The following is a 25,910-nucleotide window of genomic DNA, read 5'->3' as shown; positions in this document are numbered from 1 at the left end:
ATGTGCTGTGTGTGTTGTGTATGTGTTGTGCATGCATGTGAGTGTACAAGTATGTCTACCTGCTCCCAGAGTTCAATTTCAGGTGTCTTCCAGTATTCCCATCTGTGAAGTTAGGAGGTCTTTTACTGAACGGGAAGCATGACAGTCCTGTCTGAATCTACTTTCTCTCCTCCTCAATATTAGGGCCCTGTAGTCATGTTTGGCTTTTTAGATGGATATTGATTATGATGGATAAGTCATCACGCTTGTGCTCTTATTCAATCAGCAATCCCTCTACTCCCTTCTTAACCTCCTACCCACTTCTGTTCTTTTTAAAAGATGTTTCTCCTTGCTGGATCTCATTTTGTATTCTTGTGTTTTCAAGTTTACTGAATTTGTTCTTTGATAATGTTCATTCTCCCCTTATTATTACCCACTGTATTTTTTGTCTTGTAATTTTCAGTTGTGTTTCAAAAAATCAGAACAAAACATATGGTCTTTCCTTAACATGTTTATGCTTTGCTCTAGGTTTTCAACCTTATATTTCCTTGATACATAATTTTGATTTTTCTGTTGACTATAGTTGTAGTTTCTTACATGCCTGATCAGTAAGGATAATGTGAATTTTACCTTTGTAGCTTCTGAATATGTATTGTTTTGTACAGTGTCAGACAAAGCAAAGCAGTGTTTAGTCTTACCTCAACACGTAGAGCAGTATTCTTTTGAAAATTTCTTTGGGATGCTGCTTAATAACCCTCCCCCCAACACCCATACATCTACATACTTTTAACATGAAATAGCAACTGTTGTTTCTTACTGTTTAAGCCACATGCATTTTTTCCCCACTATGTTTCAGATGTTCCTAATGCAATTCAGTCCCCCAACTCAGCTCATACCCATTGTTTGTCATTTGGTAATTTAAGGTAAAATGTATGAAGATAACCTATCTAAATGTTCTGATTGTATCAGTCTCATCCCACTATTTACTTTCTATATACTCAGCTCTTGGCCTATCCACATTTCTAGCTCCTTTTTCAGTCAGGTAAGTTAACATTTTGACTGCATTCCTCTACTTTACCATTGGAAGCTTCTAAATGTGTGCGCATTCCTTTACTATCCTTAATTAGCCACTACATTGGCTTTGTATCAGATTAGATTAGTTTGCATTTTCTAAAGTTCTGATTTTGTGGAATCATGTATATATTCATTTGTCATTGTTTCTTTCTCATAATTAATCTTTGAGATTCACCCATATTGTCCTGTGTATCAATGTATACTCACCTTTACTTATGAGAAGTTATTGAGCATATGAATATATTACAATTTGGTACTCATTTATCTTTTAATTTGTGAGTTGTTCTTACGTTTAAAACCTCTATGAGCATACTTTGATAGTCTTTATATGGGAATATATTTCCTTTTTTTGGGCAAATACTTATGAGTAGAATTAATAGATTATATATAGTAAACTGCAAAAAGACTTTCAAAGTGAATGCATGTGAATGCATTTCTACCAGCAATATATGAGTGGTCCAATACTTCCATATTCTTCTGAATGTTTAGAATAGTTACTCTTAATTTTAAGCATTTTAGTATATGCATAGTAGTATGCCATCTTTATGTTGTTTTCAGTTCACATTTGAATAATGATAACAAATGTTTTGTCTTTTCTTTGGTTGGTACTAGTTCACATTATTGGTCTATTTTATTTGCAAAAATATTTTCTTTTTCTAAAATGGGGTCCCAATTTGTAGCCCTCTTTATATAGACCTGGCAGGCATCAAACTCACAGAGATCTGCCTGCTTCTCCCTCTGCCTCCCTCAAAATTGGGTTTTCACATTATTTTGTTTTGAGAGCTCTTTCCATAGTTTGTGTATAAGCACTGTATCAAATACATGTTCTTCAGTTTGTGATGCTTCTCTTCATTCTCTTTTAACAGTAGTGTCTGAAGAATAGAAAAAATGTTCTTATAAAGTTTCATATATCATTTTGTTCTTCCATACAATTATGCTTTAATCTTGTAACAGTATTAGTTTTTGTTTGGATTACCTCTCTCCCCTTTCATGTTAAAAAATTTGTGTGTGCATACACACACATTCACATGTGCCATGCACAACAACACTGTGAAGGTCAGAGGACAACGTATATATAAGAGTCAGTTTTCCCCTTTAAATATATATGTGTGTCCTGGGGATTAAATTTAGGCTGTGAGACTTGGTGGTTGTATCTACACTGCTACCTACAGAGACATCTTGCCAGCTCTATGTTCAAATTTCTGTTTTTATAAGTTTGAAATTTCATTTCTAAGATCAAAGCAGATTAGAAGTACTTTTTCTCAAGTAAAATAGGCAGTGGAATTCTCAACATAAACTCAAGGCTTTGCTGTATGTTTAGGGTTTCTATTGCTGGTTAAAATACTGATCTAAAACAATGTGGGGAGGAAAGAGTCTAAGCAGCTCATAGAAGGAACATCATCTAGGGAAATAAGAGCAACAGGAACTCAAGCCAGGAACCTGGAAGCAAGAACTGGTTCGGAAGTTATGCAGAACTGCTGCTTACTGGATTGCTGCTCATGGCTGGTTCAGCCTGATTTCATATATCATCTAAGATCACCTACTTGCCCAGTGACCTGGACACATCAGTTATAAAGAAAATGTCCCATAGGCCATTGTGGAAAGGGGGTCAGGATTTTCTCAGTTGAGGTTGCCTTTTCCCAAATGATTTTTAGCTTGGGTCAAGTTGACATAAAACTAGCCCAGCACACCATAGGAATTCTGTTTATACTTTTAGTAGAAACTCTGGCATTTTATTCATTCAATAAATCTTGAGTTATTCTCTGAAAATTCATTCTAATTATTCATTCTAATTCAAGAGGTATGGTGAAGGAATGTGGCTTTTAGCATTTTGTATCTTAAAATTTATTCTTTTTTGAATTATGTAAAGTGGCTTTCAAAAGTATGGAATTGAGTTAGTTATTGTTGTAAAAGAATATTATTGTTGTCCCATAAAGAAACACACAAAATGAAAGTAACCTGGCAAGGCAATTTCATTTTGTAGAAGAATGTGCCATGTTCCAAGCTGAGTTAGCAGGAATAGCAAGCAGGAAATTCAATAGGCTTTTATCCTACTGCTGGGGTCTGCCCTCCCAGCCTTTTGTGTTTACCTAGGTTCCCCCCTCCACCCTAGACTCTTTCTTTTTTCTGGTGTACCCATGCTAATGCTAGAACTCCCATCTGTAGACCAGAGTAGCCTTGAACTCAGAGATTCCACCTGTCTCTGCTGAGATTAAGGGTGTGAACCATCTTTCAAAGAGCCTCCAGAGGAAGGCCCTAAAACAAGGAATTAATTATTGCATCTGTTTTAGTTAAGGTTTTATTGCTGTGAAGAGACATAGCCACAACAATTCTTATGAAGGAATACATTTAATTGGAGCTGGCTTACAGTTTCAGCGACTTATTAGTTTATTATCATGCGGGAAGCATGGCAGCATGCAGGTAGACATGGTGCTGGAGAAGGAATTGATCCAAAGGCAGCTGAAAGAGACTATTTCACACTGCATGTAACCTGAGCATAGGAAACCTCAAAGCCTGCCCCCACAGTGACATGCTTCTTTCATCAAAGTTTGACCTATTCCAACAAGGCTACACCTTCTAATACTGTCACTACTATGGGCCAAGCATTTAAATACATGAGTCTATGGGAGCCATTCCTATTCAAACCATCATAGCAACCAACCCTCTAGCAAGGCTTAAGGGGAACCTGCCTCCTTAAGGGTAATTAATCCTTTTGGGGCAGTCTATTGCCTGCCTAGCTGGAATTCAGTAAGCTTATCCAAAAGACTCTTAAACTCTGGTATTTCCATTTGTATGATAGCCAGGTGTGAGGAGGAAAGAGAGCCCTTGGTTGGTGCTTGTAAAGAGATGTGAGGGAGAAATAAAGACAAGTGCTAGGCAGGGTGCCCTGAGAAGCCAGAACTGAAGAAAGTTTTTTAATTTCTAAATTAAAGTCCATTAGAATCTCCTGATGGAATGACATGAGCATCTATTTATTTTGGCTCCTTGTTTTGCCTTTGGCTGCCAAGGCTGGTCTCTCGAGTGATGAACCTGTGATCTGCTTTTATGCATTTTGGAAACTGTTGGAATGGCTAGAAAATAAACATTAGGTCACTTCCAGATGACTTCTAGATAGGGAGAGAATATAAATTTAGCCATCATTTAAGTTTTAGGTTACAGAGGTGGTGGAGGGGTCTCCGTTGGCTGTGGGTTGGTGTTTTAGTGAGCCAGTATCTAAATTATATCTGGGTATCATTTTTAAAAGAAAAATGGAGATGAGTCAGTCATTAAGAGCACTTGCTGCTCTTCTAGAAGACCCAGGTTTAATTTCCAGCACTCAAATGGTAGCTCACAATTGGCTGGACCTTTAGTCCCAGGGACAGCAGGCATGCAGTCAAAACACCCATACACATAATAATAATAGTAGTAGTAGTAGTAGAGCTGGAATAAGCAAGCTTCCCAAATTCTGCACTATTTTGTTATGTGTCCCCTACTGAAATTATAGTTGTCTCTGCCCAATGCCTACATGTAAAAGGTTTCCTTTGTTTTTTGCTAGTCATGGTAGGTGTATTTAGGTCCTTGTGCCTATATAAGCACTGTAGCTTTGTACTTCAGAATAGCCTTGAACTCATTTATGTAGTCCAAGCTAGCTTTGAACCTCCCATTCTCTTTGCATTACTCTGTCTTGCCACCCTGAGTGTTGGGATTTTAAGTGTGAACCACTATGTCTGACTTCAATACTAAAAGTTCTTTTGCCTGTCTTTCTGAGTTCAACTTCTCTCTAGCCCACTTTGCTATAACTTCAAAAAGTACTGATTTATTAATTCACTTATCTCTTTCTATTGCATCCCCCTTCTGTGTGTCCTGTGTATGTGTCTCTGTTTTGCACCCACTTTGTGCTTATTGTTTGCAAGTGTCAGAAGAGGGCAGTAGATACTCTGGAACAGAATTTGCGGATGATCCTGAGCCACCATGTGGGTGCTGTGAACCAAACCCAGGTATTCTTGAAGCAGAGAAAGCACTCTTAAGTAATGAACTATCTCTGCAGCTTCAACAGATTTCTCTGTATGTATATTTTAGAATTTCAAATTAAATTCATCTAACTGAAAGAACATAAGAAAAGCTTTGTTTGAGCATCTTTCTCTACCTTCAGGTATTAATCTATTTGCTGTTGTTGTTGTTGCTGCTAAAACAAAGTATTCAATATTGAGTACCTAAAAGAAAAGTTTATTGATATTTAAAGGCAGAGTGCCTAGTATGGTGAAGATTTCATGGTAGATAGTCAAAGCCTTGCCATGCTTCTCTTTTCTTTTATTTCATTTTTTTCATAAAGCAGACAGACGGTTACTTATTGAGATCTCCTCCCTGTTTTTCTTTCTGCAGAGAGGATCTCTTTACTCTCTTTCCTTCAATTGGCCTGTTTGCTTATTATATGTGTGGGTTGGGGGTTTGGGGGAACGTGCTTATGCCACACAGCTCTGTGTGGTCAGAGAACAACTTGAGCTAATCATCAGTGAACTTCCACCATGTTAGTCCCAAGGATTGATTTTATGTTGCCAGATTTGGCAGCAAGTGCTGTTACCCTCTTGTCATCTTGCTCTGTTTTTTTTTTTTTTCTTTGTTTCTTTCTTTTTCTTTTTCTTTTCTTTTCTTTTCTTTTCTTTTTTTTTCTTTTCTTTTTTTTTTTTTTTTTGAGGCAGGGTGTCATGTAGCTACTGCTGGCCCCAAACTCTAAGGTAGCTGAGAACTGGAACCAGAGATATGAACTATATAACACATGATGTTATTTTATTTGTGTGTGTGTGTGTGTGTGTGTGTGTGTGTGTGTGTGTGTATCATCTGCTTGTGGAATCTAGAGGTTCAGGAACATTAGGGAAAGCATCCTACCAACTAGGCTATATCCCCACCCTCTATCTTTGGCATCATCTTGAATACCTGGCTAATACCAACAAGGCAGTATCTCAGGTGGTTTTTTTTTTTTTTTTTTCCACTTAAATTTTGGTGTTTGTTTTGGTTTTGACACAGCTTCACCCTGTAGTCCCAACCATTCTGGAATTTATAACATTCCTTGTCCTATCTCCCAAGTATTGAGATTATAGGTTTGAGCCACCATGCCCTGTCCCTCTACTTAGCTCTTAAGAGAATTCTCAGAAACTATCAGGCTACATTGAATGAAACTCTATTGTAGGGACATCATTACCACCTGTTTGCCTTTTCCTCCACTCTCAGCTAGAGTCTAGTAGAATTACTGAAGTTTCTGCTGTGTAGGTGATTCCAGCCAAGGAAGTAACACAAAAATAAAAGTAGAGTCCATCTTTTCTTTCTGTTTTATTAGGCAGAAGTTTATCAGGCTACACTTTTGAGAGTTTTGCAGCTATGTATTTATGTAAACATGGGTCTAATGAAATTGAGTTCAAATTGTAAAAGAAGAGAGACTATCTGGGATACCGACAATTGGAAGCAATTTACAAAACAGTGTTTATATAAATGTGTAAGGTGGGAAAGATATGTCCTCACATTTGCAAAATAGCTTGAATATGACATTTAAAACATGTGTTGCTTCTGTATAAAACAATTAACTGGCATGCCGAAGTCAGGAGGGGGAAACACTCTTTGCTGTAAGAGATTCTTTTGTTTATTTCATTGGGATAAGGTCTTACTATGTAGCCTAAGCTGGCCATGAAATTGTAGCAGTTCACTTCAGCTTCTTGAGTATTGATATTATAGAATCAGGCCAGCTGTGACTCCAAGCATTTTTTGATGGCCTGTAGTAAGTATTAAAACTGTATTGAAAGTTTTATTGAGAAAGTGTGATTCTTTAAAATGATGATTATTCCGTACATTTTCACATTACAGTTTTCTCATACAATTCTTAAAAGATTTATACATAGATTCATAGAAGCCTAAGGAATCTTTAAAAATTTAGTGTATCTTACCCAAAGTAAGAGTCTCAATCAAGTAGTTTAGTGTTTTTTTTCCCCCCCTACTTCCCACCCAACTTTGAGACCCACCCACCCCTACCCCCTTTTCCCCTTTGAGTCCAGTTTGTGTTGCCAGCTAGTTTTGGGATTGAGGCCTGCTCTGGTGTGTGGGCCAGTCTGCAGTGAGTCACATCATTAAAACAAAACAAAACAAAACACCCGACTTTCCTTCTTTCAGCAGTCATGAAATGCTAATAGTGCCTTCACTAGTGGTGGGATTTCATAACTTCTGTCTTCTAGTCTGAGATTTTGTTTGGCTGGAGTTTGTACAGGTCTTGTATCTGGTGTCACATCACTATGAGTGCGTATACATACCTGCTCCATTATGTCTGGAAAACACTGTTTCCATGAAGTTTTTCATCACTGCTGGCTCTTACAATTTTTCTGTCCTCCGTTCTGCAAAAATCTCTGAACCTTGTGGTGAGATAACCACAGTCTGATTTGGGACTGAACATTCTATAGACTTTTATTCTGCACATTGGGGTCACCCGTGTTGCCTGTCAAGGAGAAGTTTCTTTGTTGAGAGTTTAGAGATATACTGGTCTCCGGATATAGCAAACAGTCATTAGAAATTGTTCTAATACTACGTCTATTTAGCAAAATAATAGTATTGGGTCTCCCCTGGGGCATTTGACCTATCTAGCCACAGGTTCGTGGCCCCTTAAGTGCAAAGTGTGGGTTCCATTTATATTGTTCCTTGTACTTGTATGTTATCCAGCCGCTTCACTTAATCCTTTAAATTAAATAATGTTGTTTATATGATGCTTATATGCTTCTAAAGTATTTACTTTCATGTTAGGTACTGAACATAAAAGATTTATATATAATGCTTATGTATGTATTTTTTCTATAATAGGAGTGGAACATAAGGCCTTGTATATGTTAGCCAAGTACTCTACCAATCACTAAGCTGTAACTCCCAGCCTAGTATGCCATATTAAAAGTAATTAGACTGACTGACTCAGAAGTCAAGAGCACTTGTTCTTGTACCACTCTCTCTCACTCTCTATCTCTCTCTCACACCCTCTCACTCTCCCTCCTTCCCTCTCCCTCTCCTTCCCTCCCTCTCCCTCTCTCTCCCTCTCTGTCACACACACACACACACACACACACACACACACACACACACACACACACACGCGCGCGCGCGCGAGCGCCCTCGCGTGTACGCAGGCATAAAAACCACAATGAGAAAAACTAAAAATACAAAACGATTTCAGTAAAAGCTTTATTTACAATACTATTATTAGCTTTAAAAACATTTAATATGAAATTAGGATTTCCACATTGTAGTCAGTAATCAATTTCTCTTAACCTGCACTAAATTGTATTTTATACTCAAACAGTCCATCATATAGAGGTATATAAGGAGACTCTGGAAATTTGCACCTTTAAATTATAGTAATTCCCAAGACTTCACTATAGAATTCAGATCCTTTTAATTATAGAGATGTAGATTGGTTAGTAGTTCTCAGTGCTTGTGATTTGGTACATACACATTTAGCTGGCAAAGGGTATAATAAGAACTAAAGACTTTTTTTTTTTTTTTTTTGGTAGCTCTTAAGCTTTAAATATAGTAGGATCAACCTGGAATTACCTTGTTTTGGATCGGTTCTTCAGACATGTTGATAGGTAAATTTGGTTGGGATAGTAAATTTTAGCATACATTTTTAAACTGTTTGATTCTCTACACTTCAAGGCTCTGTGTCATAAGGAAAAATTAAGGCCTTCTAAGTAGTCATTACAGGAAATTTGTATGAAAATAGTGAAATGATATTTTTTAATGGTATGGAAACTGTTTGAGTTTCTTTCTTTGTATGTGCTAAACCTGAGAGATACTTAGAGATTTGAGATTCTACTAGGATGCCTTACAACAGCAACAATATGGACTATTTAAGGAAAATTTAACATTATCAAAAAGACTGTAATGGTTAGAGCTTTGTTGTTATTTAAAAAGGGAAGAAACAAGTGCATCTATTCTATGCCAAATTCTGTGTGTAAACTGCTATAGAAATTTTTTTCTTCCTTCCTTTTCCCTGTCTTCCTGTCTGTCTTTGTGTGTGTACATGCTTGTGTATGAGAGAACTTATGTGCAACTGCAGAGGTCATAGGACGGTCTGACTTTCTTATATGGATTCTGGAGATCTTAACTCAGGTTGTCAGGCTCATGCTATAAGCACTTACTGATTTATCTCAGGGTCCAGTTTTGACATCTTTATCATTTTGTCAGGTCTCTTAAAATTGAGGTAAGAAAAGTTCCCCAAGATCTGTAGTGTTAAACAACTGGAGTATGTCATCAAACTCAGATCTATCATTTGTTTTCTGTAGAGTTCAAATGAATTAACAGTCTTTTTGTTTTCCGAGAAAGGAAATGTGAGAGTAAAGGTATATAAATATTTTGGAAGTGTAAGATAGAATTAATGTGTTTGACTTACTTCATAATAAGGAAAAGCCAATTAAAAGGTGTTTTAAATCTGGTAAAGATTTTGGCTAAAGCAAAACATTGAATATAAAATGGTAGCTGTTCTTACTACAGAGATTGTATGAATTCTCACATAATTGAATTAAGTTCTCCATGTTTGTAGGAAAAATGGATAATACTTGATTTGAAAATAGGTTTGTTTGTATGAGCAGAGATTACGATAATAGTTTAGATTTGTAATTTATGGATAGAATTGTCATTTGTTAAAGTGCTCCTTTATTTCATTTGTCAACTATTGTTACAGTTTTGTAATGGGAAAGACATTTATGCCCTAATTAGTGGAATCGCTGATAAATACTTAAAGAAGCTATTTCTTTTAAAGAATGGTATTATATTGAGATACAAGAAAAAATACATTGATTTCTTGGAGTATAGATATATACATTATCTTATGGAAGAATGTATTTTTAGGATTGTTATCTATGTCTTAAACATTTGTGTTTTTCCCCCCTTAGGCTGTTCGCTGCTACGAATCTCTGATCTTAAAAGCTGAAGGAAAAGTGGAGTCTGATTTCTTTTGTCAATTAGGTCACTTCAACCTCTTATTGGAAGAGTATCCAAAAGGTAATCTGTTTTCTTGTTAACTCATATATATCTCCCTATATTCTATATACATGGATTTTTGTGGGACTAAACAAAGCCACAATACATACATGCATACATACATGCATACAATTATTATTACTGGAAAGGCAGGTAATACAGGGAGAGAAACATATGAGCTTGAACCTTAAATAAACCTAGTTTTATGTTTTTAAATGTTTTTCACCAAGAAGACTAAGTTATATCTCTGAATGTAGGAGTTACTCCTCTGAGATTTGCCTTTTTCAAGGATCTAAGGTGCCAAATTAGACCATTTACTCATACAGGAATTTAAAAAGGTGCTTGTCCTTCCCCAGTACAAAAAGAAAACTCCACAGTAAAGGAAAATTGTTCTTACAAGTGATAACATTTAAACTTGAGGTTACACTAAATATCTGTATGCACTGGATGTATTTGGATGGGGCTGGGAGCTAGCCAGATTAGCATAGGAGGTAAAGGTAGATCATTTAACTGCTTAGCTATTGAGTTGTAGTTTTGGATAAATCTATTTCTTCTGTGTGGTTATTGGGAAATAGCATAAGCTGAAAATATATAGCTGCCTTATTAATTCACCCTTTATATTAAGAATAATTCATTTATGTATGACAATCTATGTTGGGTGCTAAATATGTCTTAACCGTAGTTGGTGGTTTCTACCTTGCCTTTGATCATGCAGTTCCCAGATTAAAGACAAAAGAAACCTTTTATATTATAATAAGCCTTTAAAGCACTAGAGCTGGGCAGATGTCTACTTTTCTGTAAATAACCCCTAGATATTATTTGCCATATTTGATCTGGATGCTCTTAACTCCACCTGGCCATTTCTCATGGCCATGTTTTCATGATTCACCTACCCTATGGTGACTTCTTTTCTTTCCCCCCTCTCTCTTATCCCCTCTTGGTCCTAGACCCCAAGCCCAAAATAGGAAGTCCTGCCTACCTCCGTTCTACCCAGCTATAGGCTATAGGCATCTTTTTTTTCAACCAGTAGTTTTAAATTATGGAGCAAGGTTGCATAGCATCACTTGATGAATGTGAGGATTCTCTCATCCCTGAGGCAACCAGACCTTGGGAGCCACTCTTCAGCATTACAGTGGTTATTAGCAACAGACCATACCTCAACGTTTTACTTTTCGGAATTTGGTCTAAAAAGAGTAGGGGATAGAGATTGTAGCAAAGTTGAGACCCATAGATGTACATTAGATTCCTATGGAAGGAAGTATAGCCTTTGTTTAATAAGAAATTGACTTTAGGATTATGACATGTGGAATCTGGAGACTAAAACTAGTATTGCATTGAGGGAAAAATGAGGCCATTATAGCCTTGGCCAGTTATTAAAAAGGTTGAAATTATTTAAATTATTATTAAAGTATTTTAAAAGGTTGACTTGGGAGGCAATTTCAAAAAAGTACAATTTAGTTGGAGTATAATAATAGTTATTATTTTATTAGTATGAGAGCATTAAAACCTTAAAAAAAGCTGATTCATATTTCATGTTGAGGTAGAAGTTTTCCCAAATATAAGACTCCTTGAAAAATTTTAACCAGTGATAGATTTGTCTCTTTTTACTACTTCCTTCCAGTAATTAATTGTGCTAAGATTTGGTACTTTGCACAAATCTTACATCATTTGGCCTGAGCATACTTTCTTTGGTTAAATGACAATACTCCATTGTATCTTATACTATAAATGTAGTATATAATAAATGCAGTATAAGAACTAAAGGTCTATTTTCTAGTAATTGGTAATAAGTTTGGCTAGCAAAAATCTGTGTTTTTGATGCATTTGTTACAGCCATTCTGATACAGATTTGAAAAATAAGGATATTGAAACGAAGCATTTCTATATTCTCTATTCTTTGAAATACCTTGTGACAGTAAACTAAGAACTTTTTTTAATAGATAAAGATTGAGGTCTGCTTGAAGGACCCAGGTGGTAGGTACTTGTAACCTTTATAGGATCTCACTGATTTATCTGGATTAAACACAAAATTTATTAGTATCTTAAAATAAGATGCCAATGGAGGTAAATAAAATAAGATACCTAATAGAGGTAGAGTGTAGTTACTAAGAAAGTATGTAATTGAATAGTAAGATAGATGGAAGATGTGCTTCATTTATAACTCTCCCTACAATTTACAGTATCAACTCTGACTTTGAATTTGATGTTTCATATTTATTTAGTAATTGACAACATTGTTGTATAGATGTCATGTTTCTACCAACTATCAATAACAGTGTTTTTCTCGTTAATTCAGTGTCATTTAATTTGTATGATATTATGATTTCTTCAAGAATTCCTAATTTTGAAAGTGAATTTTCAAATACGGAAAACTTAACTCATAGTTTAATTTTCATGTTTTAATTTTTAAATTTTTAAAAAGTTCATAGTTTAATACGTTGGTTAAGGAAATTTTTATTGGAAAAGAAAGACTAATATCAAATGAAAAGAATAACTCGTTAAGGTATGTGGTAATGTGTTTTGACTCACTTCCCCCTAATTGTTCTAAGAATTAGACCCATGGTTTGTGCATCCTAGATAAGTATATACCATTAAGCTATACCCCTTTACTTCAGTACTGTGTTTAAAAGTTTTCTTCTATGTGGCATTTATGATCTGGAAGCATTGCATAGAAAGTTCCAGAAGCAACTAATTTCCATATTGGATTCAAATATTCAGCTGCATAGACATAAAAGAATATCTTAAGAATGTACAGTTTATTGAATATTAGAAATGACAATTGCTACACAGGCTAAGAAGTGGAACAATACCGCTGCAGCCTGTGTTTTTGTGAGTTATCCTCTACTTTTTTTCCCATAAGTGCACCCTGTCCAAAATGTCAATATTTCCTTAGTTCTTTTTCATTTTCTTAGAACCACAATTAAATTTTTTTTCTTATAATATATTGCCTAGTTTGGGAAAAAAGAACGAAGTGCCAAGTCTCATGATATTAAAAGTACAACATTTAGAGGCTGGGGCAAGAGGATTTGGGAGTACAAGAGTTTCTGGTTCCTGGTCTAGCTTCTGGTTACTTAGCAGTTTATGAGTGTGCCCCTCTCTTTAGTAGGTGCATGGGAGTTTGCCTACATGTATGTGTATGTACCACATGCATGTCTGGTGCCTACAGAGGCCAGAAGAGGGCATCTGATCCTTTTGAACTGTAGTTACAGTCCCACTTACTATATGGGTATTTGGAATTGAACCTGTGACCTGTGGACAGTTTGTTCTCACTGAGCCATCTCTAGCCCCTACAAGAGCCCTTTTTGAGGAAGAGAGTGGACTAGGGCATTTGTCAATCTTGTTAAAACTAGTTAGGATATTGGGCAAGATTTAACAGCCAAATACTAGAAGCTCTGGAATATAAGGAGCTGATTTTAAACTCTGGAATATAAATAGATGATTTTAAAAAGTAAATCAGAACAGAGTACCTAATACTTGTCTGTGTAGGGATGCTGCGTCATGTCCATTTTGTAGTATTATAGAGCTGACACAAAGAGTTCATCAGACTGTACACAGTTAATAAAAATATGGTCCTAGATGAGAATCTGGTCTAGGTGTATGTGGATCTTTAGTTCTCAAATTGAGAAAGAACTTATAGATGGCAGTAGAGTCTAAGGATAGGCCTCTGTCCCTGAACTTCATGTATAGTTGGTATCTTAGGATTTCACTTTGTCTTGGTGTTTTTAAAGACTCATTTATGTCTCCTAGTTTTTAATGAATTGTGTCCTCTTTGTTGATGTGTATTATGCTCTTAGAGAAACATTTACCAGTATTTTCTTCAGGAAAGGTTTTGTTATTATTAGATTTCTCTCTGGCCTCCCTTTGATTCCCTAGGCCTTGGGTTCTTTTTCAGAAGAATACAGACAAGACATTCAAGAGTACAGTATAGAAGATATACTTTATTATTTTCAGGGGATGGGAGTAGGCAGTGGCCAAAGGAACCATTGAGAAGGAAAGCATTTTCACTGAATAAGAAAAGAGTCCAATGTTCAGAGACCATTGTGCCACCTACATTTAGGTAGGATTTATTATTTTCAAAGTGCTTTACCAGAAAGCCTCTACCTAGATAGTAATCTCTACCCAAGGCAAGAGATAAACACAGATCCCTTTCTTGTGACTAGTAATCAAAGTCCTGTAGTTTCAGTTTCAGCTTTTATAAGCTTATGATTGTAAAGGGAGGGGTCTAACTTCAATGATCGATAGGCTTGCTGATACCCAGATTCTGGAAGTTAATTTTGGTTGAGTTGTTGCATATATGAAAAAATATTTTTATTCTCTTGAACTAACAATGTGGATATCTTAATATATTGTTGGAGATAACTTTTCTTTAGAAGTTTGAAAATATTCACTTGCCTTATTTCTAGGCTTAACATCTGTTGTAGACCTTTTTAGTCTAGTAACCTATAGCTTTCTTGGAATTTTCTAAAATCATACCTGTGGTTTTTAGGGGTAGAAGTCCAAGCTCTTAGAACCCCAACAGGCTACGCTGGGTCTTAGTCCACTAGTTAGTTACCAGAGATGAATAATGATGGAAAGTGGAAAGGAGACCTAGTCATTGTAGCCATAGTGTGAAAACAGGTAAAGGAGATCAGTGGCTCCATGGGTCTGTCTTTCTGACATGGAGCTTAGGTTTCACTAGAGAGCAAGAGGTAGCATAATTAAGCAGTCCTGGTTAAGGTTATGTCTTGCCTCCTTTGTCTCAGCTCTGGTTTTACAGGGTGGTTGGATAAATTGTTAACAATCTGATATCTACACCTCACTTTCCTGGATAATTGCTATTATTGGGAGGGGAAATATCTTTCCTGGAAAGTTTTGTTTTTTTAAATCTAAGGCAACAGGAGGTTTTCAAAAATAACTTATGTTTGTCTTTAACCTTGACAGGAATGAGATGAGTTAGGTTAAGCAGATTGAAGCAGGAATAAATATGAGGCAAAGTAAAGGACATAAATACAAAATGAAGACAGATATTTTAGTCTTTTAATCCTATTGATAGCTTGTGGGCCTAAGTGAAGAGTTGGTGCTTTAGCAAGGACAGGTTTTCCAAGTAGCTGTCACAGAATTATTGTTTAAATTATATCTTTTGTTTCTGGTCTTTCTTTTGGACCACTGTTACTGATACGTTAGGACTCCAGTAAATGACTTCTGGCTTGTTTGCTTGTTTGTTCATTCTTGAGAGGTCTCTTAAACTTCTTAATCATATCCTTCTATTACATTATTCTGGAAGTTTTCCAAATTTTATTTTTCTACAGCATCCTGTCTTGATTTTTTAGAATTCTCTTTCTCCCTCATGAAAGCAACATTTCCAATCTTTAAAGAGTATTTACTTTTGGATGGTGTTCACTTCATTTTTATCATTTATTTTTTGTGTCTTTTCCCCACCCCCACCCCTGTTTCTTGTTGCTTGGATGCTTTCTTTAGAAAGTTGGTAATTCTTAACTCTCCATGTTTTAAGAATTGTAAAGTTCCATAACTAGAACCTCTGAGTATGTACAAATAGCTTGTTTTGTCTGACCTGCATGGCCTACTTTTGATGGAGAATTTATGTATCTGTTTTTGATCACATTGCCTAAGAAACACCAAGGATTGTTCCTACCTTGATGGTAATTTATGAAATCTGGATAAGAATAGTTTCTCCTTTTCTAAAAATCCAGGGTGACTCTAGGTTTAGAACAAATCTTTTATAGGTTGCGAATGATGACAGTAACATGTTTGAGTTATTTCTTATCTTTGTTCCTTGAGGTTGGAGTGGGCGTGGAGAGGGTGGGTTTGGGGAGATGGGTTTCATATCACAAATTTTTGGACAGATATTCCTAAATGTGTGCCTGTAGAGTTAAGTGGGTGATCCAAAGTAAGGAAGATACACAAAATTAAGGCAACTATATCAAGGTTTTATCCTGCTTTAGTTATCTTGTGGGTTCAAGTGAGAAATCAGTGTTTATCATCAAAGGCAAGAGCTTAGTAATACCTACTATATAGTAATATTTCTTAAGACTTTGCTAAAGTCAAACATAATTGTGACTCACAATTATTCTCTTTCTTTTAGCATTATCTGCATACCAGAGGTACTACAGTTTACAGTCTGACTACTGGAAGGTTGGTACACATTTCCATGCTTGTTTTTGTTGGCACATTTATTGTTGGTTATAAAAAAAGATTAGAGCTTACTCTTTTTTTTTTTAAGTGTTACTTCTGCAGGAAAGAGATTAGAAGAGGGAAATTAGTATCATTTTGTTGTCTTCTATTTAACTACTTTGCATTTTACTTTATTTAAAGGATTAGATTGTTGACATTTTATTGACCAGAGCCGATCTGATTGCATATGAAATAATTGAAAACTGAAACAGCCAAACTAACAGTTTTCACCTAGCAAGTGCTTGGGTTAATGGTTTGTGTGCTACTAAGGATTGAACTCAAGGCCTTAATACTTGCCTGACAAGCACCTGAAAACTGGGTTACATTTTCACCCCTTAGTTTATATATTTGTTTTTCCTCTAAGAATTTTGAAGTCACTATATATTCTGGATATTAATCATTGGTTTCTCTGACTGTCCTTTAATTCACTCTGTAGACCAGGCTGGCCTTGAATTCAGAAATCTACACTGCATTGCCTCCCTAGTGCTCAGTGAGATTAAAGATGTATACTACTGCCAGCTGCCTTATATTGTCACTTTTACTGATCGATTCCTTAGCTATACAAAAGCTTTTTAGTTTTATGGAAACCTATTTATCTTTTCTGGACTTCATTTTCCTGTGCATTATTTCCAAAGTCATTGCTTATACTAATGATATTGTTTTTTCCTGAGTTTATTTTTCTAGTAGCTCCATAGTTTCATGTCTTAAATATATGTCTGTTTAATTTTGAGTTGATTTTTGCACAAGGTTAGAGATAATAGTCCAATTTTAATCCTTTGCATAGAGATTCTTACTTTACCAGAATCAATGTATTAATGAAGTTGCCCTTTCTCTGTTAATATTTTTGGTTCTTTGTTAGGAGTCAGTTGCATCTTAATTACATGGATTTCTTCTTGGGAACTCTTACCTTTTGTCTGTGTACATTGCTACTTCTTATCCTCTGAGCATAATTTAAAATTAGCTAGACCTCATCTTTTATTAACTAACTTTCCATATCATTGGGGGGTGGTCTTTATACTTCCATGAATTTACATTTTCTATTATTATTTCTCATTGTTATTTTGAAGACATGACTGCAATATGTAAATCACCTTGGGTAGTTTGGACATTTGACATTATTATTGTAGTCTACGAAGATGAAACATCTATCTTTTGGTGTCAACAGATTCTTTCATCAATGTTTTGTAATTTTTTATTGGGAATGTCTTTTATTTCTGTACTTAAATTTCTTCCTAGATATTTTACTTTTTGTAGCTTCTCATGAATATAAGACTCTTATCATTATATCCCTCACATCCCTAGTGGGCGTCTGGTGTGTTGAGTGGCATGTAACATGTAGCACACAAATGTTTGTGCACATGCATGCAGGGGCCAGAGTAAGATGTTGGCTGCCTTCCTTATTTCTTCCCAACATTCTTTTGTGATGAAATCTCTCATTTTACCTGGAGCTTTATCATGCTCAGCTAATCCAGCTAGTAAATAAGCTCCTAGGATCTCCCTATCTCTATACACTAGTGCTGCACTTACAAGTAAGGTTGGTTATTAAGTTGTTCTCTTACAGGTTAAACAAACAAGTGGATTATTAACTAGCTGTGAGGTCCAGCAAAAGTTTCAGTGTCTTAGAATATAGGGCTTATTTTCATAATAGTAAATTGCCATATTCTATAATCTTACAGAATTCACTTACCAGTTCTAATAATCTTTAAAAGTCTTTAGGTTATTCTGAACATAGAACCACACCATCTATAAACAAGTGCAGCTTAACTTCTCCTTCTGCTAGTCTTGTTTTGCTTCTTCACTTGTCCTGGCTAACATTTCTAGTGTTATATGAAATGAGAGTGGTCATATTTATTTGGTTCTAGATTTTTGAGGAAATGCTTTTATTTTGTACCTATTCAGTGTAATACTTTACAATTTGTCTCTCACAATAGTCTCTGTGCTCATTTAAGTTGTTAACCAGTTTTTCCAGAATTTTTTGTTAAAAAAATTATGTAACATTTTCTCTTTGTCAAAAAATATAATAATAAATAAAATAACATCAACCAATCAATGGCCTTGGGATAAGGCTCCAATGGTAGAATGTTTGCCCAACATGCACAGAGCTCTGGTTCTATTCATAACACAACATAAATGGTGCATTTTGGTGGAAGCCTATCACTCTAGTGCTTTGGAGGTAGAGATTAGAAGATTAGAATTTAAGGTCATCTTTGACCATTATAGGAAGTTTGAGGCCAGCCTAGGCTTTATGATACCCTATTTAAAACAAACAACAACCCAGAGAACCTAATCCTTAAAGAATGAAGAATAAATGACCAGTGAATATATGAAGTATATTCTGAGAATGTAAAGTAACTGAGGCGTTATGGAGGTTCCTAAAGAAAACTATAGAAAGACTATCATGCCCATTTATGATCAGTTTTGTTTTTTACAGGTTAGTGCTTGTTATTAGGCAGCAATTCTTTTTCCTTGTTCAGCATGGGCCTGTTTCTGTTACCCTACTTTCACACCCTTGGGGAAACAGAGTTGGGGCCTTGCTTATCAATTGATGGTAGACAGGTTCAGGGGAAAAGCAGATGTTTATCCTGCATTTGCCAGTTACTTTGATGAGCACATGAAAATTAGAAATGAAAGTTTATATCTTATCCACTAAGACATGATGGTGGTTTAAGGCCTCAATCGAAAAATATGGATAGTTCTGTTGTACTGTTTTGTTTTTTACATCAGGTTCAGTGTCATAGCAAACACCTATCTACCCCACGTCTGTACGTGTATACCTTGCTTTTGTGAGATGTTTTCTAGGAAGTCTATTTGTATCATCACAGATTGGGGGAAGAGGGCAACTACAGACTAAAGAAGCAATTCCACTTAAGTCCATCATGGTTTAATTGTAAGACTTTGAGGAGCTTGAGTGTGAGGGGTTACTTCAGGAGCATGGGGAACATAGGGCAACTGTACTACCAGAAAGTAGTCTTCTTGCCCCAGAAATGGTTTATTTTTTATTATTTGTGGGGCTTCCTAACCTTGTGAAGGTCCCAACTCTTTCTAAAAAAGAATGCTAATGGGCCCAGTCTTGTGAGGGTCTTGTGCAGATAATCACATATCTATCCTGATATCAGGACCACAATGACTATGTTATGCTTGGAAGACAGAGTTCTAAATCACCTTTGTTATTAATAGTGGTATATTTGTTGCTTTCAGTAAACTTAACATTTGATATATCATTTTCATGAAAAGCCCATAGAGTATATATTAGGGTTCACTTTGTGTAGTATATTCCATTGCCTTAGGAAAATGTGTAACTACTTGACTCTGCCATTGTGGTAGCATACAGTGAATTTTCATTGCCCTTAAAATATTTTTATCCTCTAGTCTATTGATTTAACTTTCCCTTCTCTTCTATAGGAACCAAAGTTGTTATTGTCTGGCTATATTTTTTACATCCTATTTTTTTATGCTAACAGACATATGAATCCCTGATAACCAGCTTATCTGTTCAAAATGTCTTGTCCTTTTCAAGCCTGGAAATTCTGTAAAAGTGAAATAGTATGCTATATTTGTGTATATCTGTGGGTGGAGGAGGAGGGAAGAGAAGATGTTTTCAAAATCATTTTCATCCAACTCTAGCCTATACTTAATCTTTTCTGCATTCCGTTAACTTTTGACTCACAAAGGAAACCTCTACAAAAAGAAAAGGAGAAATGCCTTTTTTTTTTTTTTTTTTTTTTTATTTTATTTTTTTTTTTATTAACTTGAGTATTTCTTATATACATTTCGAGTGTTATTCCCTTTCCCGGTTTCCGGGCAAACATCCCCCTCCCCCCTCCCCTTCCTTATGGGTGTTCCCCTCCCAACCCTCCCCCCATTGCCGCCCTCCCCCCATAGACTAGTTCACTGGGGGTTCAGTCTTAGCAGGACCCAGGGCTTCCCCTTCCACTGGTGCTCTTACTAGGATATTCATTGCTACCTATGGGGTCAGAGTCCAGGGTCAGTCCATGTATAGTCTTTAGGTAGTGGCTTAGTCCCTGGAAGCTCTGGTTGCTTGGCATTGTTGTACTTTTGGGGTCTCGAGCCCCTTCAAGCTCTTCCAGTTCTTTCTCTGATTCCTTCAATAGGGGACCTATTCTCAGTTCAGTGGTTTGCTGCTGGCATTCGCCTCTATATTTGCTGTATTCTGGCTGTGTCTCTCAGGAGCGATCTACATCTGGCTCCTGTCGGTCTGCACTTCTTTGCTTCATCCATCTTGTCTAATTGGGTGGCTGTATATGTATGGGCCACATGTGGGGCAGGCTCTGAATGGGTGTTCCTTCAGTCTCTGTTTTAATCTTTGCCTCTCCCTTCCCTGCCAAGGGTATTCTTTTTCCTCATTTAAAGAAGGAGTGAAGCATTCACATTTTGATCATCCATCTTGAGTTTCGTTTGTTCTAGGGATCTAGGGTAATTCAAGCATTTGGGCTAATAGCCACTTATCAATGAGTGCATACCATGTATGTCTTTCTGTGATTGGGTTAGCTCACTCAGGATGATATTTTCCAGTTCCAACCATTTGCCTACGAATTTCATAAACTCGTTGTTTTTGATAGCTGAGTAATATTCCATTGTGTAGATGTGCCACATTTTCTGTATCCATTCCTCTGTTGAAGGGCATCTGGGTTCTTTCCAGCTTCTGGCTATTATAAATAAGGCTGCGATGAACATAGTGGAGCACGTGTCTCTTTTATATGTTGAGGCATCTTTTGGGTATATGCCCAAGAGAGGTATAGCTGGATCATCAGGCAGTTCAATGTCCAATTTTCTGAGGAACCTCCAGACTGATTTCCAGAATGGTTTTACCAGTCTGCAATCCCACCAACAATGGAGGAGTGTTCCTCTTTCTCCACATCCTCGCCAGCATCTGCTGTCACCTGAGTTTTTGATCTTAGCCAATCGCACTGGTGTGAGGTGAAATCTCAGGGTTGTTTTGATTTGCATTTCCCTTATGACTAAAGATGTTGAACATTTCTTTAGGTGTTTCTCAGCCATTCGGCATTCCTCAGCTGTGAATTCTTTGTTTAGCTCTGAACCCCATTTTTTAATAGGGTTATTTGTTTCCCTGCGGTCTAACTTCTTGAGTTCTTTGTATATTTTGGAAATAAGGCCTCTATCTGTTGTAGGATTGGTAAAGATCTTTTCCCAATCTGTTGGTTGCCGTTTTGTCCTAACCACAGTGTCCTTTGCCTTACAGAAGCTTTGCAGTTTTATGAGATCCCATTTGTCGATTCTTGATCTTAGAGCATAAGCCATTGGTGTTTTGTTCAGGAAATTTTTTCCAGTGCCCATGTGTTCCAGATGCTTCCCTAGTTTTTCTTCTATTAGTTTGAGTGTGTCTGGTTTGATGTGGAGGTCCTTGATCCACTTGGACTTAAGCTTTGTACAGGGTGATAAGGATGGATCGATCTGCATTCTTCTACATGTTGCCCTCCAGTTGAACCAGCACCATTTGCTGAAAATACTATCTTTTTTCCATTGGATGGTTTTGGCTCCTTTGTCAAAAATCAAGTGACCATAGGTGTGTGGGTTCATTTCTGGGTCTTCAATTCTATTCCATTGGTCTATCTGTCTGTCTCTGTACCAATACCATGCAGTTTTTATCACTATTGCTCTGTAATACTGCTTGAGTTCAGGGATAGTGATTCCCCCTGAAGTCCTTTTATTGTTGAGGATAGCTTTAGCTATCCTGGGTTTTTTGTTATTCCAGATGAATTTGCAAATTGTTCTGTCTAACTCTTTGAAGAATTGGATTGGTATTTTGATGGGGATTGCATTGAATCTGTAGATTGCTTTTGGTAAAATGGCCATTTTTACCATATTAATCCTGCCAATCCATGAGCATGGGAGATCTTTCCATCTTCTGAGGTCTTCTTCAATTTCTTTCCTCAGTGTCTTGAAGTTCTTATTGTACAGATCTTTTACTTGCTTGGTTAAAGTCACACCGAGGTACTTTATATTATTTGGGTCTATTATGAAGGGTGTCGTTTCCCTAATTTCTTTCTCGGCTTGTTTCTCTTTTGTATAGAGGAAGGCAACTGATTTATTTGAGTTAATTTTATACCCAGCCACTTTGCTGAAGTTGTTTATCAGCTTTAGTAGTTCTCTGGTGGAACTTTTGGGATCACTTAAATATACTATCATGTCATCTGCAAATAGTGATATTTTGACCTCTTCTTTTCCGATCTGTATCCCTTTGATCTCCTTTTGTTGTCTGATTGCTCTGGCTAGAACTTCAAGAACTATATTGAATAAGTAGGGAGAGAGTGGGCAGCCTTGTCTAGTCCCTGATTTTAGTGGGATTGCTTCAAGTGAGAAATGCCTTTTTTAGTTACTCTGACACTGCTACTTCCTCATCAAAAATTTAAGTTGAAAAGCACACATGTGTGTATGGCTTTAAACTACCATTCTTATAATCTTCGAATGAGGAAGAACATGTAGCACCCCCTACCCCCAACACACACACACACACACACACACACACACACACACACACACACACACACACACATTTTCTCTGTGAATCCCTGGCTGTCCTAGAACTTGCCCCGTAGGCTGGCCTAAAACTCACAGAGATTTGCCTGCCTCTGCTGGAATTAAAGGTGTGTTTCCAAGCAGAACTAATTTTGCTTAACACAACGATTTCCTTTCCTATAAATATCATGACTTCATTTTTCTTTACAGCTGAATTAACTAACTTTGTGTATATGAACCACATCACCCATTCATCTCTTGATGGGCAGCTAGGCTGGTTCCAACTCTTGGCTACTATGAATAGTACAGGAATAAATATAGATGTGCGCGTATATATATATCTGTGGCAGCAGTTTTCAACTTGTTGGTTGTGCTTCCTTTTGGGGGTCGAACAACTCTTTCACAGTGGTTGCTCAAGACCATCAGAAAACACAGATTCTGACAGAATGATTCATAAGTGTAGCAAAATTAGTTATAAAGTAGTAACATAATTTTACCTTTGGACTTCACTACAACATGAGGCAGTGTATTAAAGGGTTGAAGCATTATGAAGTGCTCTATGATATGATGACTTTGCATATATATTCAGGAATGGATTTAGTGAATCTCTGGCATCTCATATTGGAGGGAATACAGGGAGTACATGTATTTAATTAATTCTCTTTCTCTTTTTAAAATTTGTTTTGTTTTTCTTGAGACAAGGTTTTATTGTTTGTTAGTCTTGAGCAGGCTAGCCTTGACCTTGACAGTAATCCTCTTGCCTCTGCCTGGCTCACATTCCTCTCTGTGTCATTTTTCGTTTGTTGAAGTTCAATGAGTACACAAACACAGAAAAATAGTGATCTCTAGAGGCTGATCTAGTCAAACCCTGTATCTGTTGTGTAGTATTTATCTAACTCCTTGAGCATTTGCTTAGTTTCTCTAAACCTCAGTTCTTTTCTTTATAAGTGAAACTGCCTGCCTCATGAAGTTGTCTTATAAAATAGAAAATATTACCATTTTGTACAAACCTTTCTTCCTGTGTCATATATTACATGTTTTATTTGAGAGTTGGGGAAATACATTTTATTTCAGTCAGTTTTGCATAGCCTCATCAGTATTGTTCAGATTCTTTCAGAGGATGGAATAGGAAACGAATGATTTTGATTAAAAACAGTTCTTACTAAATTAAAGAAAATTAAATATCAATTTTCAAAATGGATGTTGAGACCTTCTTAACTCTTCAATTTTGTGAATCCCTTAGTCACATATAATGTTCTCATTTAGAAAATTGGGGGTAATGGGGATATAATGAAAGTAAATTGCTACATTATTAGATTTTACAATGTACTTAAATGTTTTTTGATGTTTTTAGAAGTCACAGAATTCAAAGGAAATGTACAATATAGTCCTAGCAAAATTATTATTATTAAAAAACTACATGTGAAGATCATAGTCAGTGTTTGATAACTGTTGTGGACTATGTACACTGATTCACTTACACCTAGGGCAAGATGACTTAGAGGGGTGTTCCTCACTGTTGCCAGAGGTCCCCAGCAAGATTGAGTCCCACTTGCCAACAGCTATAATCAGTTTCATAAAGCATTCTTTAATGGCCTCCTGTTTTTGCTTCCTGACTTCTTTACTTTCTTACAAGTGTTTAGTTAGGTTAACTGACCAAATAAGCTACTAACTAGCACTGATACCTTTAGCTAAGTTTGTATTGCTTAGAAAATATGACTCAACATAATTTTAAAAGAAATAACTTAATAATGGTTTCATTTTTTTTAGATTTATTTATTTTTATTTTATGGGCATTAGTGTTTTGCCTGAATGTGTGTCTACTATGTGTGTGTCTGGTAGAAGGTCAGAAGAAGGGATGTATCTCCTGGAACTGTAGTTACAGATGATTGTAAGCTGCCATCTTGTGCTAGGAATTAAACCCAGGTCCTTTGGAAGATTAAGTTTTTAATTGCTGTGCCATCTATCCAGCCGTAGTTCAAATTTTTTAATGCTTAAGAAAGCAAAGAAATTTATAACAGTTTAAGAGAAATTTTGAGAAAAGGATTGTTTGAAAGTTTGACTTTTAGGAAAGATTTAACTAAAACAGATTTGCATGATTTTTGGTATAATATATATGTGTGCTCAAACATTTGCCCTTTTTACAAAATAAAGTGGTGGTACATGTTATCTAGTACATGGAAAGCTGATGGAGGGATCATTACTTCTAATTCAAGAACTTATCTTGAATAAAAACAAGTCCATATCTCCACAAAACTAAAAGAAACCAAAATAACAAAAACCTAAAGGCTAGTTCCTATTTAGAGGTAAGATGAAGATAATAAATGTAGTCCTTGCTTTCGAAACTACAAAAAGAATATTCATTAATTGTTAAACTCCTAAATATAATTCAGTACGTGTTATTCTGATATATAATTCTTCTTTTTTTAAAGGTAAAATTCATTGTAGACTTTTCTTAGGAATTTCCGTTGAATTTTAATCTTTTCCTCCAGTGTTACTGAACATAAAATTAAGAGTTTTATCTAGGGAATGAGAGGTGGAAAGCACAAAAACCATATGTAATGTGCCAGTAGGAAAAAAACAAGATAGCATAATCAAAGCATTTTCTTTCTTTTGAAGAAAAGATGTTTCTTTTAAATTTGTTGATTGAATTCTGCTATTTTTTTCTCCCTAAAACAAATTAAATAGAAACCAGACTATATTTCCAAGTTGATTGGATTCCATGCCATCTGCTTACTCTTAACTGTCATTTTGGTGTTTAAAATATATTTTCAATATATTGTAAGATATGGTAGGAATTTTAAGAACTGTTTTAAGTTCAAACTGTGAATATTATATTTATATCAACAGCATACTATACATTACATATAAACACATTCCTTAAAAGTCTCTTTTTCCCTCCTTTGTAGAATGCTGCCTTTTTATATGGTCTTGGTTTGGTCTACTTCCATTACAATGCATTTCAGTGGTAAGTTAACATAACATACAGATAATTAACTTCAATTGTTTCCAGTAAATAGCTTGTTTTATTTTCTATGGCTTTTATTTACATTTCTTGTTTGATTGTATGTGTGTGTTAATCTTCAGAGATAAGATTCAGAAGTATTGACTCATCTTAGATTATTTGAAAGTCTTTTAAAAATTGTTTATGCTTTAATATTTTAATCAAAGAGGGCTAAATGGGGAGTGTCTTTCTTGGATTG

The 25,910-nt window shown here is 36.0% G+C and overlaps 1 protein-coding gene across 17 annotated transcripts in view; it reads left to right on the top strand.

Moving 5' to 3' along the window:
• Kdm6a (lysine demethylase 6A) overlaps positions 1-25,910 on the top strand; it is a 142,521-nt gene that overhangs the window by 37,292 nt on the left and 79,319 nt on the right. For all 17 annotated transcript variants that reach the window (XM_087598918.1, XM_087598917.1, XM_087598916.1 and 14 more), the window contains 3 exon segments: positions 9,951-10,059; positions 16,121-16,170; positions 25,617-25,675. In XM_087598918.1, the coding sequence (XP_087455044.1) occupies positions 9,951-10,059; positions 16,121-16,170; positions 25,617-25,675 (218 nt within the window).

This window comes from Rattus norvegicus, chromosome X, assembly GCF_021556685.1.
Source record: "Rattus norvegicus strain SHRSP/BbbUtx chromosome X, alternate assembly SHRSP_T2T, whole genome shotgun sequence".
NCBI lineage: Eukaryota > Metazoa > Chordata > Mammalia > Rodentia > Muridae > Rattus > Rattus norvegicus.
This window is presented reverse-complemented; position numbering and strand designations above follow the sequence as displayed.